Consider the following 17,821-nt stretch of genomic DNA (forward strand, 5'->3'; position numbering starts at 1 on the left):
CTCCCGGAGTGCTCCGGCCGAGGTTCCGGAGCTCGCTCCGGCTTGCTCGCCCTCAAATTAAGCGGCTTGCTCCGGAGCAAGCCGGAGCGCGCTGCTTAATTTGAGGGCGAGTAAGCCAGACCGCGCTGCTTAATTTGAGGGCGAGCAAGCCGGAGCGAGCTCCGGAACCTCGGCCGGAGCACTCCGGGAGCAAGCCGGCGCGCGCTGCTTAATTTGAGGGCGAGCAAGCCAGAGCGCGCTGCTTAATTCTCGGACGTTGGCTCCAGCAGCTATTTACACTGGATCCGGTGTAAATAGCTGCCGGATCATAATTACAGTAAACTAGTAAATCCAGTAAAGCCGGAGCGCGCTCCGGAACCTCGGCCGGAGCACTCCTGGAGCAAGCCAGAGCGTGCTCCGGAACCTCGGACGTTGGCGTGTATGTGTATGGCGATGGGTTTTTAACGACATAGGTATACAGATCATGTGGGCCGAAGTCAGGTAAAGACGAGGGCTTCGTGTACTTCCGTACGTCAGTGAACAATCCTGGTGGAAGCAGGTAAACGTCGTTCTCTAAGCCTGCTAACCTCAATTTTTGCAAACACCTCTCCCTCTGCTCGCCCTGTAAATGCCCTACGTCGCTGGATAGTGAAGGTGTTTTCTGTATCTCGCTCCTTTTTCTTTTATGTTTTTCGTTTGTCGCCTTCCTCGCATTCAAACTGATTCGAGCCGAAGTCCACTACATGTCCAAAATGGCGGTCGCGTTTACGAAGGTCACGTGACTGAAAAGGGTCTATACTTGTAGTCGTCTGAAATTGGGTTTACCCATGAATTTAACTCCTGGTGGAAAATAAACACCAGTAAAACCATTAAAAGAAGGTTATTTGCATTCAAACAACAGTTAGTTCCAGTCCACTAATTTGATTATTCAAGTGGTATCCCAAGAGTGCTGATATTTAGTATAACAGCATAGGGACGTTTCACTATATGCATCACTCCACTTGTCTGTGTTTGGCAGGAAACAATATTTTTCCTAATTCGAAACAGTTACTACTACTACTACGTGTTAACGACATCATCAGCAAACAATGATATCATATGGCAGATGATATTTTTCAAGAATATAACTTCTGATGTAAAATATACACTGCAAAAATGATCTCTTGTTGAGAGAAAATATCTTTAATATGGGTGAATTTATCTATTATTTCTTATTAGAAGTTTACTAGAACTCAAATATAAGATTATTTAGCTTACTTTGAGACACTTTTACTAATTTCAAGCCTTAAATTTTCTTATTCCATTGGCAGATAATTTTGCTTCTTTCTAGAATTGAATGCTTAAAATGAGCAAAATTATCTGCCAATCTCATCTCATTATCTCAAGCCGCTTTATCCTTCTACAGGGTCGCAGGCAAGCTGGAGCCTATCCCAGCTGACTACGGGCGAAAGGCGGGGTACACCCTGGACAAGTCGCCAGGTCATCACAGGGCTGACACATAGACACAGACAACCATTCACACCTACGGTCAATTTAGAGTCACCAGTTAACCTAACCTGCATGTCTTTGGACTGTGGGGGAAACCGGAGCACCCGGAGGAAACCCACGCGGACAACATGCAAACTCCACACAGAAAGGCCCTCGCCGGCCCCGGACCCAGGACCTTCTTGCTGTGAGGCGACAGCGCTAACCACTACACCACCGTGCCGCCCTAGTAAAAGTGTCTCAAAGTAAGCTAAATAATCTTATATTTGAGTTCTAGTAAACTTCTAATAAGAAATAATAGATAAATTCACCCATATTAAAGATATTTTCTCTCAACAAGAGATCATTTTTTGCAGTGTAAAAGCTCATCAGATGAGGATGAAAAAAAAGAATTGATGCCAATTTTACCAGAAGCACCTTTAATGGGAATGTATAAATCAATGTGAGTTAGCCAGCTAGCTGATGTGCTGTAAAGTGAGTGTGGCTTCTTAGGGATCTATTTCTGCTTGTGGAAAATAAAGAGAACATTTGGACATATTGTGTCTATAATAATGTCCATAATGTATAATCATTTTTTGTTCATTGAATTGTTGCAGAAATGCAGTATCACACTCGAGGTCGTGCTGTTGTACTGAATATTCGGTTGCAAGCATGAGGCCGTAGTCCTGATATTCAGTACAACAGAACTCCCTCTTGTGTGATATTGCTTAAATGTAGTTTCCTATATATTGTTTTATAGCACAATTCTAAGTCCTGTCTCAGATAGAGATAGAGTTAATATTACCCTGAGGCTTATTTCAAATTGCTCACTAGCCAGACCAAGCAATCAGTAGCCAATATGTCTAACCAGCATCAGAATATCATAAAATGTGACTTTATTTCTTTCCTTTCTGTCTTTTTTATTTATGTGTCAGGGCCTAGATGGTGTGGACATGACTTAAAAGTTAGACCAATGTTTGAGTTAAAGATAAACAGTTCTCTATGATGGCAAATGAAATCCTATTAAGAATATTACAAATGTTGTGGTCAGAAAGCAAATGGTGATGTATGTTATCATTACTAATGTTCATTTATTCTTTCGACTTTTTACTTACAAGGGACAACAGAGAGAAGAAAAACCACTGGACTTCCTGTGACACAGGAAAGTGACATGGGAACAAGACTCTCTCTCTCACTCTCTCTCTCTCTCTCTCTCTCGCACACACACACGCACACACATATGCACGCACACAATAAAATGAATAGTACACATCCTTGTGTTAGACAAGGCAATTACTCTGATGCAGGGCTTAGACTTACGATTTGAGGGTTTTTTTCTTGTTCTTGGCTGGTTTATTCTGGTTTTGATCTTCCAACTCATCAACATTGTCATTTTCATTTTCATTGCTGGACACTTCTAACGATGCTGCCTTTGGAGGTGAATTTCCAATCTTGATGGATGTCTTGAAGGGGTCAATGGAGTCATCAAACGAGTCTGGATCGAAGTTGTAGCTTGTCCTAGACTGGGGAGGGGAGTTAGGGATGGCTTTCCCTGAAGAGAAAGGGTTAAAATTATGATCATCCCAATTGCTAGGATCAAAGTTGTAGGATGCTTTGGGAATGGGAATGTCATCATTGTCATTTAAATGGACTGCGGCAGGTGTGCTGTGTAACTGCTCAGTTTGTTGGGGGGCCTTCTTAATCCCTAGCTTTGGTTTTCTGAGAGGCATCTTGGCCCCTTGTTTCTTGCCCAGTTTTCTGGGAGGCAGAGGACTGTCCTGTGGTGTATCTCCACTCTCCTCTGAGTAATCAAACTCCAGTCTGACAGACTGCCGCTTGGTGATTGGCTGCTCCTCAATGTTGAAGGCTTTCTCTGACGGAGATGCAGGAGCAGCAGGAGGCTCCTCTGTGGGAATAGGGGTGGGATCAGGGGCAGGAATAAAGTCAGATTTCCTACCCAAGACAGGAGAGTTGGCAAGCTTACTGCCACCTGTACAAAAAGGGTCAATGTTTTCAAAGTTATCTGGGTCCCATTTGTAAGTGGCACTGGGAGGGATGGGGGAGTCCTCCTCAGGAACTGGTAAAATCTCTTCCTGTGCTTTTGCAGCCACTGGCGCTTGAGCAGGGCTGCTCTCCTCCAGTACAGGTGGAGGACTCTCTACTCGAGACTTGATTCTGGTCCGCCTGAGGGTGCCAGCAGGGCTGGGGCTGGGGCTGGGAGAAGCTGGGGGATACTCTTTCTCCTCTTCCGTTTGTAGAGGACTTTCAGTAAGAGGCTGCCCTTTCTTCTTCACCTCTGGAGTACTGCTGGATGAGACACTTCTGGAAGTGGCACTCTCAGGGTTCGAGTTCTGCCTGGAAAGAGGCTTTTTCTTCAAAGAGCCTGGGCGAGGTTTTTTGACCCGTCGTAGAGTCCCTGGGGCGCTCCCTGTACCTACACTGAAAGACTCTGAACGAGGATGAATGGATTTGTTAGAGGCTTCCCCTGCTGGCTTGTCTCCAGGGCTAGAGCTGTCTAACTCCCCAGACTGGAAGCTGAGTGAGCGTGTTAGGGGTGTACGACTCTCTAGCCCTGCTGAGCCCAAATCAAATGCTGGTGCTGAGATTGGTTCAGAGCTAAGGATGTGATCGAGGTTGTAGGTGCCACTGCTTGCTATGGGCTTGTCTTCATCAAAGACAATAGAAACAGAGCGGCTGGGAGGATGGAAAGAAGGATCTTGCACCTCACTAGCACAATCATCTACTGTAGAAGCAGGCAAAGGACAGGAGTCTGGAAAACAGAAGCATAAAAGGCAGGATTTTTTAATCAAGTTTAGGTTTGTACCTAAACTTGCTTGTGTTTTAAAAAATATTTAGCTTTAATTCATTTTTCATACCCCCTCCCCCAGTATTATTCTTTCTTTCCAGAAAAGATTCACCTTGTTTGTAGTACCCCGATCAAGAACCCCTTTTAAAAATTTTGAACCATCAACTATCTATAAAACCTAAAGTGTATGAATATTAATATTCAAACATGTTTCACCCAGTTCTCATTCATCTCATCTCATCTCATTATCTCTAGCCGCTTTATCCTTCTACAGGGTCGGAGGCAAGCTGGAGCCTATCCCAGCTGACTACGGGCGAAAGGCGGGGTACACCCTGGACAAGTCGCCAGGTCATCACAGGGCTGACACATAGACACAGACAACCATTCACACTCACATTCACACCTACGGTCAATTTAGAGTCACCAGTTAACCTAACCTGCATGTCTTTGGACTGTGGGGGAAACCGGAGCACCCGGAGGAAACCCACGCGGACACGGGGAGAACATGCAAACTCCACACAGAAAGGCCCTTGCCGGCCCCGGGGCTCGAACCCAGGACCTTCTTGCTGTGAGGCGACAGCGCTAACCACTACACCACCGTGCCGCCCAGTGGTCAACCTCTTTGTCTTAAAAAAAAAAAAACCACAAAGAACAACTAAGAGAGATTTTATATCTTACAAAAATAAACCTTCTCTTTGTAGACCATGTAAACACTTATGGAGTGTTCAGTATTGTGTCTGTGGTATTTTTGTATGTAACAGCCTACAGTGAGCTGTATTCTGTTAAATAGTAAGTTTCTTGTTTGTAATGGGAAAAAATCATGCACAATTTATAAACAGTTAACAAACAGAGAGTATATAAACACAGACAAAAATGACAATCAGGTTGATTGTTATGTCTCCATCTTTCTAAAGTCCTTCCCACACTGTATGGCACATTAGGCAGCGCCGATCTCCATTTCTGTAGCCCTCTGCCTCTCGCCTATTGCATAGCTAGGGTTACAGTGGGGGGTTGGTCCTCTGGTAACCATGAGAGTTTGACTCCCCACTCACATCTGTATTGCAGCATGCCTGCCAGACAGCAGTAGGTGCCATTTTTATTATGGTCTTTGGTATGACCCAACCGAGAGTAGAACTCACAATCTCCCGATCGAGAGGCAAACACGCTCACCATAAGGCCAACTCGCAGTTGCAGCTCAGTGCAGAGTCTGAGCTCCTAACACAAGCCAAGGGAAAAACAGAGAGTTAGTCAAATACAGTGGTGCTTGAAAGTTTGTGAACCCTTTAGAATATTCTATATTTCTGCATAAATATGACCAAAAACATCATCAGATTTTCACACAAGTCCAAATAGTAGATAAAGAGAACCCAGTTAAACAAATGAGACAAAAATATTATACTTGGTCATTTATTTATTGAGGAAAATGATCCAATATTACATATCTGGGAGTGGCAAAAGTATGTGAACCTCTAGGATTAGCAGTTCATTTGAAGGTGAAATTAGAGTCAGGTGTTTTCAATCAATGGGATGACAATCAGGTGTGAGTGGGCACCCTGTTTTATTTAAAGAACAGGGATCTATCAAAGTCTGATCTTCACAACACATGTTTGTGGAAGTGCATCATGGCACAAACAAAGGAGATTTCTGAGGACCTCAGAAAAAGTGTTGTTGATGCTCATCAGGCTGGAAAAGGTTACAAAACCATCTCTAAAGAGTTTGGACTCCACCAATCCACAGTCAGACAGGAAGAAATTCAAGACCATTGTTACCCTCCCCAGGAGTGGTCGACCAACAAAGATCACTCCAAGAGCAAGGCGTGTAATAGTCGGCGAGGTCACAAAGGACCCCAGGGTAATTTCTAAGCAACTAAAGGCCTCTCTCACATTGGCTAATGCTAATTTTCATGAGTCCACCATCAGGAGAACACTGAACAACAATGGTGTGCATGGCAGGGTTGCAAGGAGAAAGCCACTGCTCTCCGCAAAGAACATTGCTGCTCATCTGCAGTTTGCTAAAGATCACATGGACAAGCCAGAAGGGTATTGAAAAAATGTTTTGTGGACAGATGAGGCCAAAATAGAAGTTTTTGGTTTAAATGAGAAGCGTTATGTTTGGAGAAAGGAAAACACTGCATTCCAGCATAAGAACCTTATCCCATCTGTGAAACATGGTGGTGGTAGTATCACGGTTTAGGCCTGTTTTGCTGCATCTGGGCCAGGACAGCTTGCCATCATTGATGGAACAATGAATTCTGAATTATACCAGCGAATTCTAAAGGAAAATGTCAGGACATCTGTTCATGAACTGAGGCTACATCCACACGACAACGGCAACAAGATTTTATTTTAAAAAATATCGCGTCCACATGGGCAACAGATCAGTAAAATATCAGGTACATATGTCAACGCAACGCTTGCTGAAAACGATGCAATACACATGCCACACCTCTAGGGGCGCTGTAAGACGGTCCCATCGGAGACACCAGAACAATAGAAGAAGTAGACGCATGCGCATAAACCCCTTCTTCTACCCGGTGTGAAGCACTGTCAGGAACAAACACACAACAAGAAGAAGATGGCTGCGACTACGCTGGTGTTCTCCAAATGTTCTCCAAAATGAACATTGCTACTCGTCTGCAGTTTGCTAAATAAGAAAGAAAGCACAACTTTATTCATCACACACTTGTGAAATTCCCTCTGAATTTCACAAGTGTGTTTTGCTAAAGATCACATGGACAAGCCAGAAGGGTATTGAAAAAATGTTTTGTGGACAGATGAGGCCAAAATAGAACTTTTTGGTTTAAATGAGAAGCGTTATGTTTGGAGAAAGGAAAACACTGCATTCCAGCATAAGAACCTTATCCCATCTGTGAAACATGGTGGTGGTAGTATCATGGTTTGGGCCTGTTTTGCTGCATCTGGGCCAGCACAGCTTGCCATCATTGATGGAACAATGAATTCTGAATTATACCAGCGAATTCTAAAGGAAAATGTCAGGACATCTGTCCATGAACTGAATCTCAAGAGAAGGTGGGTCATGCAGCAAGGCAACAACCCTAAGCACACAAGTCGTTCTACCAAAGAATGGTTAAAGAAGAATAAAGTTAATGTTTTGGAATGGCCAAGTCAAAGTCCTGACCTTAATCCAATCGAAGTGTTGTGGAAGGACCTGAAGCGAGCAGTTCATGTGAGGAAACCCACCAACATCCCAGAGTTGAAGCTGTTCTGTATGGAGGAATGGGCTAAAATTCCTCCAAGCCGGTGTGCAGGACTGATCAACAGTTACCGGAAATGTTTAGTTGCAGTTATTGCTGCACAAGGGGGTCACACCAGATACTGAAAGCAAAGGTTCACATACTTTTGCCACTCACAGATATGTAATATTGGATCATTTTCCTCAATAAATAAATTACCAAGTATAATATTTTTGTCTCATTTGTTTAACTGGGTTCTCTTTATCTACTTTTAGGACTTGTGTGAAAATCTGATGATGTTTTAGGCCAGAGGTGCCCACAATATTTTGATTCGCGAGCTACTTTTAAAATGAACATGTTAATATGATCTACTCGGACTAGGTTGTTACCACTACTAGGCCTACTATGACTACTAGTACTGCTACTACTACTACTAGGCCTACTACTACTACTACTACTACTAATAATAATAATAATAATAATAATAATAATAATAATAATAACAATAATGACACTTGTTTTGATTTATAAACATTCATATGCAATTTGTTTAATAATATGCAAATATGCATACAAAAAGGTGACTGAAATTTACATTCAAATTATGTTAAATGCATAAGCTTTGTACTCCTAAACGTATTTTTGTTCAAATCACTGTTAACTTTTATAAACCGCAAACTACTAATATGTAAACATGAAACAAGCCCACTGTAAAAAAAAAAGGGGGCTATGTTTAGAAAAAAAAGTTAAATGCATCCAGACAGGCATTGTAAACCCCAAAACATTTTTGTTCACATCAATTGACTTTTGTATAGCCTGCTAGACAGAGATTTGACATTTACAACAATTTTATATAAAAACATTTTTCCTTCTTTTATATTTTTTCCTTCTTTCTTTTCTTTTTTTTTTTTACCGTGGAACTTAGCAACAGCACAACTTTAATACATAGCATACTGATGTAGGCCCTAAATCAGATCTTAATCCGATGATGATCGGCACTGGAGGGAGTCAGAGAGGGCTGCATAGTCCGGACAGTAGCTGCTGGTAGCGAGCCTCAAGCAGGCCTCGAGATGATCGTCGGACATACTGGAGCGGTATTTAGACTTAATGATCTTCATATGCGAAAAGGCCGACTCGCACAAATAAGTGGAGCCGAACAATGCGGTTAAGGAGGTGCCATTGCCGCATGTTCGGGTACTTCGCCTCCGTGAGTAAATTCCAAAACGGCCCATGCGCCCTGGACTTCAACTCGATGTCAGACTGCAGCATCAGCATCTCGTCTTCCACGGCAGACGTGTTCAGCTGAAACAGTGCCGCAACTTTTGAGGCGAGGGAATCCACCTCAGTATCTTCCCCGAATGGGTGGCACATAGTGGCTCGAGCAAAGGAAAGTCTTGAAATCGCTTCTCAAACTCTGACTGGAGAATTTCAATCTGCTCAGTGTAGCGCGCACTGTTAAGTTGCGCAAACGCCCTCCCTTGCATCTCCAGCTCCGAGGCGAGGTTTCGGAAGTTTCCTAAATCACGGCGCTGCATCTTTGAAACCAGCAGTTTCATTTTGCTGGTTGTCATGGTAACCTAATGTAACAATTTTTTTGACGCAGCACTTGGCTGACATTTCGCTTCAGGGAAAAAGCGAATTTGTTTACATGTAAAAATGACCACGACGGTTTTTTTTTAATTTCATAACAAATATATTAATATTTACATATCAATCATGAGATCTACCATCCCTGCCTTCGAGATCGACCGGTCGATCGCGATCGACGTAGTGGGCACCCAGGTTTTAGGCCATATTTATGCAGAAATATAGGAAATTCTAAAAGGTTCACAAACTTCCAAGCACCACTGTATATTAAAAAATACTGCACTGAGATGCCTAGTTAGTACATCAATAAACTGACGCTCCATCTTAGCTGACGCTCCATCTTTTGCCAGCTGTAATCTGTGATTGTGTTTGTCAGTGCTTACCTGTGTCTGTGGAGGTCAGAGGCTGTGTGATAGGCTCTGGCTGCTCAACTGAGGGAATTGGAGGGGCAGCGGTCTTCACAGGTGTGGTAGATTCAGGGGTCCCAAACGTGCCATCAGAGTCTGAGCTCCTAAAACAAGCCAAGGGAAAAACAGATAGCTAGTCAAATACATAATGAAATACTGCACTGAGATGCCTAGTTAGTACATCAATAAACCGACAACCCAGTGTACACAGTTCATGGTATATGAATTAGATTTAAACCCTTTATCAAAATACATACATTATGTAAAGCAAAGACATCACTATTGCACCCTGATACTCATTGGATTGAGGAACCATTTCAGATTTTGAAATACAAATTCATGTTTTAAATATACCATAAATAATAATAAATAAAAAGCAAATGTAATACATATAGTTTTCAGCTCTATTTACAAGCTTTTTTTTTTAATTTGTCATGAGCCAGTAGCAGTGCAGGAGATCAGCACTGCTCCCATCACAATCACTCTGAGACCACATAAAGAGACATTATTATGCATTTAATTACCAAATCATTTACACACACACACACACACACACACACACTTTGCAGCATGTATTTTCAATCGCTGGATGATTGTTGGCCTACAGCTGGAAATCAAAGCACTGAATCTGCTGCAAGACGCTGGACACCATGGCTCTGACATAGCCCTGCCGCTGCCTCCCCCTTCCATTCCCCCCCCCCCCCCCCCCCCACATAGTCCATCCATACACATAAACTAACCACTTTCACATTTAAAACAAGCCACAATAAGCATTAACCTACTTAAAAAGCCTTTGTAAATGGCATTTTAGTGCTAATAAAGGCAAAGCATCTTCATGACTGTGTAATCAGGGCTTTAAGATGGCTATACAGGCATATTGTCTGACAAAAGCACACATAGGTGTACACAGACAGTTACAAATTTACAATGGTTTATTCATTCAAATACAATCACTATGATTCAAGTATGCAACATTTTTCTCGATTTGCAGACCCCACCCAATCTCCTTGCATCAGTGTCCGTTAATGCTTGACAGCATCTCTCACCTCTGCCTCACCAGCCCGCTAGCAGCCTTGATCATATAGTCGCTCCTGGAGCTCCAGGTGAGGCGCTGGAGAAGTCCAAGAGTAGGGTCGCTCTCATCCCCTTTGCCAGAGCCCCCCAGCAATGTATCCCAGCCCCATCGTGCCCACTGCAATGGGGACAGAGCCTGCCATGCATTCACCGCCATCACCACCACCAGGTACGTACTTGCTAATGCAAAAAATATTCCAGCTGTTCTGTCAGTAAGCTCTGCTCCTCACTCGTCACACAAGCCTTCTTCTCATTCTCCTCTCTGCTACAGCTCAGCTTACACACTGCTTATAGGGTCTCCTCCCTATCATCCTATAGCATTTCCTTTAGTAGCGTTTTTCAAGAGAGACTTGTGGCAGATAAATCACCACCTACAGGATCCCTGCCTCCCTCTCTTTGCCTGTATCTCTTCTTCTCTGCACTCCTCACTGTACTGGCTGCCTCCTTCCCTCCCACCCAACCAACCCCCACCTTCCTCATCCTCTCTCTCTCTCTCTCTCTCTCTCTCTCTCAGCATCCCCCTGCCTTCATGCTGAGAAGTGCATCAGGCTCACAGTTCTATCTGAAGAGCAAATGTACTGTAATAATTCACACATTTATAAAAAAAAAAAGGAGCAGAGAAACAGGTCTTCTGTCGAAGTAGTTAGTGTAATGCAGTCCTTTCTGTGTCTGTTTCCTCTGCAATACACATTCACCTTCTCATCACCTTCCCCTATCATTTCTTGCTGTATTTAAATCTAATAAATGTATTCAAATTACACTCAAAAGCCCAAATACTGATCTAACATACAGATTAGATATGCACATGTATGTCCTGTGTGTGTGTGTGTGTGTGTGTGTTTCTTCTTCTATCTATACCTACACAATTAATCACGCTTTAATCATGAATCCAGTTTTCGGGTTCCTAAATATAATCAACTGTGATTACAAAGCGAAGTGATTCACATTTGTGATTTAAAGATTTCTTAAAGATTTTAAGAAATTCATTTATTCATTTATCATCAGTAACCACTGGTCAGGGTCACGCTGGATCCGGAGTCTATCCCTGGAAGGTTGGGCACAAGACAGAACTCACCCCGAATGGGATATCAGTCAATCACTGGGCATCATGCCCACACACATTCACACTTATGCAATTTATCATAGCCAGTCTGCCTACCTGCATGTTTTTGGACAGTAAAAGGAAACCAGAAGACCCAAAGGAAACCCATACAGGCAAAGGAAGAACATGCAAAACTCTGCACAGGCAGTAACCCGAGTTCAGGATCAAACCCTGGAGCTATAAGGGTTCACCTCTACCTCTGTGCCACCATGCCATGACATGCAATGTGAAATAAATAAATTGTCTTAAATCAAAATGCTACAGTACAATAAAACCTCTGCTCCTAAATTAGCTGAATAATTGTGATATTGAATATTGACTTCAATCTTGACCAAACCTGGCGACTTGTCCAGGGTGTACCCCGCCTTTCGCCCGTAGTCAGCTGGGATAGGCTCCAGCTTGCCTGCGACCCTGTAGAACAGGATAAAGCGGCTAGAGATAATGAGATGAGATGAATCTTGACCAAAGAACTCTAATTTAGTCATTATTGTTGTGTGACTCTAGCTGTAAAGATAATACAGAAAGCTTTAGTCTTTATCTTCTATGTTCTAGAACAGTCTTGAGCAGCCCAAATTCTGATTGACGAAATATTGACTGGCAAAAGTGCCAACCTCGTGGATGATGAAAAGAGCATCAATGTGATGAAAATTCATGACTCCAGCAGTAGAACCAAATCGGGAGCAAAACTATACTGAATGCACACAAGAGAGCAGAAAGCAGGGTTAGTATTAGACAGCTCTTATAATCTGTGACGACACTTACCACAACACCATGCCAAACCCATAGCCCAGCTACATGGCCTAACTGAGGTGAAAAGCATGTATATTGGTCCAACTCATGTCAAGGGCTCTCTCTCATGTTCCAAGGCACAAGCCCACCTGCTGTGTGTGCACTGTGTCTGTGTGGAAAAAAAGCCATGGGGGATTTTGGCAACATCTGTGTCCACTTACAATACACATGGGTTAAGTGTTGTTCGAATGTGAGATGCCGGATCATTGATGGTAGAAATCAATGAATAGAGTGGAAAGAGCTAAGTATCACTCGGGGTGGTCAATACCAAAGCCAAAGTGGGAGATTAAATCTTTTTATCTATTGGAGGAGGAGCACCAGTGATGAACTGATGGGTTGGAAAAACAATGACTGCTGAGGAACTACACTAGAATTTGATAAAGAATGTTTTCTGTATCTTTCATTCAATATCATTCATACTGCTATCTGTCTAGTAGATCATTCCCATGCATTCCAACCATTTTTTGTTTGTTTGTGGGATAGCAATATGAGGCTACTAAACAACCCTGACACTGCTGCATTCTTCAGTTTGCTAAATCCCCGAGCTAGATTGTGTTAGTGATGGTGTTAGACAGAACTAAAGGGATGATCAGTTAATTCCAAGCATCTCTGTTCTTTGTAAGGTAATTTCTCCATAGCCTTGCAAACAGACTGTTGCCATGGCAACTATGTCTCAGGCCATATGCTCCCCTGGGCACACATTGATAGCTTGCACAAAATCTTGGCTGAGCCTGTCCTTTTGGTCTGTCTCAAATGTGCACACATATAATCACACATCTTTAATTGGTCACATTTATCACAGTAAACATGAATACACAAAAAAGTGGTCTTGTCAGTGTGTGGCGATATAAAGTACTAATTTATTTCTCAAATATCCGCAGAACATATGAGTTGCAGTGCTGTAATACCAAGTGTATGCTTCCCTTGAGCGATTTTAAAGCCAAAGGGTGATATTTTTGCTGCCGTGCATTTTCTATTTGAATGAAGCAATGCATCGAGGAAAAAAAACAGAGAACAAAAGGTTTTACTGCTATTGTTTCTTGCTAATGTGGAAGGAACTGAAATAACTGCTGTAGCCCTAAACAGGCTAAATGACACTGAATAACTAATGCTTCCGTGAAACACAAAGAAAACTCTCTGCACTGTCGACAACATGGGTGTCTGGAGAAAAATATAGAATAAAAGGAAGAAGAACGAGACATCAGCAGCGGGCACAGGGAGACAAAGGGGAAGGAAACGGAGAGAGACAGAGGCAGCCAATGCTGTCTGCATGGAAACAGCCAGAATCCCTGGCACACATATACTTCAGTGCAGACTCTGTGCCTGCCAGAGAGCGAGCGTGTGTCCCAGCTATACAGTAGTCATTTCTGTGTATAAGAGTGTGCTACTTGAACAAAGAAAGAGAAAAGAGAAGGAGGATCTATTCTACTGAAAGAGGAGGATGAGTGTTCCAAATCTACAGCCAAGAAAAAAATAATAAATAAATACCGTAAAATAAACTACTGACGAGGAAGTTCATTAAGTTATTCCTAATAAATTTTATATTGTATTGTATTGTATTGTAACCGCCGCCAAGGAGGTTATGTTTTCAGTAGCGTTTGTTTGTTTGTTTGTTTGTTTGTTTGTTTGTTTGTTTGTTTGTTTGTTTGTTTGTTTGTTTGTTTGTTGGTTGGTTGGTTGGTTGGTTGGTTGGTTGGTTGGTTGGTTGGTTGGTTTGTCTGTTAGCAACATTACAGAAAAAGTAATGAACGGATTGCTCTGAAATTTTTTCCAGAGGTGTGGCTGGGGACAAGTAACAATCCATTACATTTTGGCGGTGATCCGGATCACCTTCTGGATCCCGGATTTTTTTAAAGGATTCTTGGCGGAGGTCTGCGCTCTCCGAGTGCTTTTCTAGTACTGTATATATCACTAGACAGGGATGTGGATGGCAGCATTTTATTCTACTCGTACCTGCTAGGTAATCTTCTGATTATTTAAAATTCAGATAATACAGAAATGCAGTACAGAAAGCAATGATAACTTTCTTCTGAATACTCGAAGCTGAATTCATAAAAGAAAAGACAGAAAGAGACGACAGTGTATAACATTTAGAGGCCGAGAGATGGAGACAAAGCAGGCAGGAACAAATACTGAGGAAAAATACTGCTGACTATGTAATACTCAGCAGTATCCATCCATCCATTTTGGCATATCACTACAGTGACGTGGCCATCAAAACATTAGCTATGTAGAGGGGAGTAACTGTAGATGATCAATTTACAAATTTAATTTGTTTATTTTTGCTCACTGAGAATGAAGATAGCAAGTGCTTTCTTTCCTGTATAGTACTGTATAGCACATCTCAGTCCACTGTAGTAGTAGCGAACACTAACCATCCATTTTGGCATATCACTACAGAGACATGACCGCTCTGACAGCTTCAGCCATCAAAGTGTCTAGGGAACATTACAGTAGTGGTTTACCATTGCCTTCTACTGGATTATTATACCGTAGAGGTTTTCTCCTCTCAACCATTCACACTCACATTCACACCTATGGACAATTTAGAGCCACCAATTAGCCTAACCTGCATGTCTTTGGACTGTGGGGGAAACCAGAGCACCCGGAGGAAACCCACGCAGACACAGGGAGAACATGCAAACTCCACACAGAAAGGCCCCCATCGACCGCAGGGCTCAAACCCAGAATCTTCTTGCTGTGAGGCGACAGCGCTAACCACTACACCACCGTGCCTTCTCATTCACCAGTATACAACTATAAAATTTACAGCAGTCATGGTTAGTAGATCATTATTAGCTTCAGTTCTCAGCTCCAATCTAGATCACAGTTTCTCTTTCATGCCGTTCAGAGTAACGCAAAACAGTCCTGAAAAACATCCTCTTCCCCCCATTAACCAGTAACATATTACTCGGTTTCCTTCTTCTCAGCAATGCAACAATGTGATTCAGTTACCCTGCACTTCCCTTTATTGTCTGTCAGAAATTTTCCTTTCCCAATGTCCGTTCCTGAGCAAATTAGAGCCGGGAAAAACTGGTGGATATTAATTTGTGTTATGAGAATAAGATGAAACATTTATTGCAGTTTAACAACCAGAATAGACAGACAGACAGACAGACAGACAGACAGACAGACAGACCAAATACATGTTAAACAAGCCTGCATAATTGCATTCATTACTCTTTTTTCTTTGCTTTGGGTTTATGTGCCCATTGGCTTCAGTGCATGTTTATATGAGATATAGAAATTCAAGGGCACAATCTAGTGCCAAACCATAGGGAGATTGTAATAGTTAGGAAAAGTAATGCATAAACAAAATTCCTGAGACAGTTATTTTCCATCTCCACTCTGTTGCATGCAGTAATGCACCAGCTCTCCTCATGCTGAAGTAATTCTGCTCTTTCAATATTTCATTTCTTTTAGATGCCAAGCCCCCAAAATCTGCAGCCGTTCATCTCATGCTAAAAATGAACAGGAAATGTAAAAACCATCAGCCAGTAGCCTTGATTTCCAGTCCTGCTCATTAAATCCCATTTCATGAGTCATCCCGTTGTGCAGTAATCCCAAATGGATCATAAAATGTAGTGGTTAATAAGAATTAGTGCCACAATCCACCAAATCCCACATGATCCATCTGTATCTCACTATAATGTCATGAAAGATTGTGAGATATTGTTTATTGTACTTTTGAAGCATGACAGCGCTGGATGTAGTTGCATGTCTTAGGCAATTGGTTTGAAATCAATAGTAAGAAGTCAGAAAAAGTACCACATGGGGGCCTTGTTAACTGTTTTAGCTGAGCAGAACTTTTGGTTTTAGTCAAGGTTTCTTTGTGTTTTGAGAACATTTTTGTCTAAAATTGGTGTACCTAAAACACTGAGCAACGTTTTTGGGCTGTGGCTATCACTATATTAGAAAAATAATTACAGAAAATCTACATAACATTTTTTTAACATGAGAACAAATTAAATACTTTACTGAAAGTTGTCCAAAAACATCTAGCATAATTTGTCTCTCTTTGCCTCAACTACTGTAAGCAAACCAGAAATAGTGCTGTAAGTTTTACATGTGAGTCATTTTACATGTAAGCATTCTCTACGTAAACAAAGAGGACTGTTTAAAAGATACACAGGCTTATAATAACAGAGTGGTGCTTAACCACTTGTCAGTAGCCTTGATTTACAGATGATAATAGAGTCTAGACAAACAGAGCCATACCACAGAATCAGCCTCTCCATTTAAGTAAAAGAAACATCTTCCAAATATAAGTTGGTCATTTTTCTAGAAAATAACCACAGAGTCAAGATGAGATGATGCTTTCTGCACCAAATCCAAGAATCATGGTGAACTCATGATATGAGCAAGCAACACTGTCAAGAGAAGAAAAAAAACATATACAGTGTATTTGCCTTGTTTCACAGCATGCATATTACTATACATTTCATATTAAAAAATTATTTTTAAAAAGTATAATAATATGGGGGTGGCACGGTGGTGTAGTGGTTAGCGCTGTTGCCTCACAGCAAGAAGGTCCGGGTTCGAGCCCCGTGGCCGGTGAGGGCCTTTCTGTGTGGAGTTTGTATGTTCTCCCCGTGTCCGTGTGGGTTTCCTCCGGGTGCTCCGGTTTCCCCCACAGTCCAAAGACATGCAGGTTAGGTTAACTGGTGACTCTAAATTGACCGTAGGTGTGAATGTGAGTGTGAATGGTTGTCTGTGTCTATGTGTCAGCCCTGTGATGACCTGGTGACTTGTCCAGGGTGTACCCCGCCTTTCGCCCATAGTCAGCTGGGATAGGCTCCAGCTTGCCTGCGACCCTGTAGAACAGGATAAAGCGGCTACAGATAATGAGATGAGATGAGAATATGGGGGTGGCACGGTGGTGTAGTGGTTAGCGCTGTCGCCTCACAGCAAGAAGGTCCGGGTTCGAGCCCCGTGGCCGGCGAGGGCCTTTCTGTGTGGAGTTTGCATGTTCTCCCCGTGTCCGCGTGGGTTTCCTCCGGGTGCTCCGGTTTCCCCCACAGTCCAAAGACATGCAGGTTAGGTTAACTGGTGACTCTAAATTGACCGTAGGTGTGAGTGTGAATGGTTGTCTGTGTCTATTGGCCCTTTTTCAGCTCACTTCAGCTCGCTTCAGCTCACTTCAGCCCGACACGGCTCGCGTTTCGACTACCTCAGAGCGGCGCGACTCAGCTCGCTTCAGCCCTGCTTAGCACCCAAAACTCGCACGGTTTTGGAGTGAGGCTGAAGCGAGCCAAACCGAGCCGAGTGGGGCTAGGGGCATGAGCAGACACTCCCCTGTGCACTGATTGGTGAGGAGGAGTGTCCTCACATGCCCACACACGCCCCGCGAGCACGCTGGGATCTGTAAACACCGTAAACCCGGAAGAAGAATAATTACGAATTACGAGAATTTCTGAAGC

At 42.7% G+C, this 17,821-nt stretch overlaps 1 protein-coding gene across 2 annotated transcripts in view; it reads right to left on the reverse strand.

Moving 5' to 3' along the window:
* tacc2 (transforming, acidic coiled-coil containing protein 2) overlaps window positions 1–17,821 on the reverse strand; it is a 103,061-nt gene that overhangs the window by 38,331 nt on the left and 46,909 nt on the right. For both annotated transcript variants that reach the window (XM_060925993.1, XM_060925992.1), the window contains exons 5-6: window positions 9,413–9,540; window positions 2,764–4,213 (exon numbers count right to left, since the gene is read on the reverse strand). In XM_060925993.1, coding sequence (XP_060781976.1) covers window positions 2,764–4,213; window positions 9,413–9,540 — 1,578 coding nt within the window. The remainder of the gene's footprint in view (window positions 1–2,763; window positions 4,214–9,412; window positions 9,541–17,821) is intronic.

Source organism: Neoarius graeffei, chromosome 7, assembly GCF_027579695.1.
Source record: "Neoarius graeffei isolate fNeoGra1 chromosome 7, fNeoGra1.pri, whole genome shotgun sequence".
NCBI classification, from domain to species: domain Eukaryota; kingdom Metazoa; phylum Chordata; class Actinopteri; order Siluriformes; family Ariidae; genus Neoarius; species Neoarius graeffei.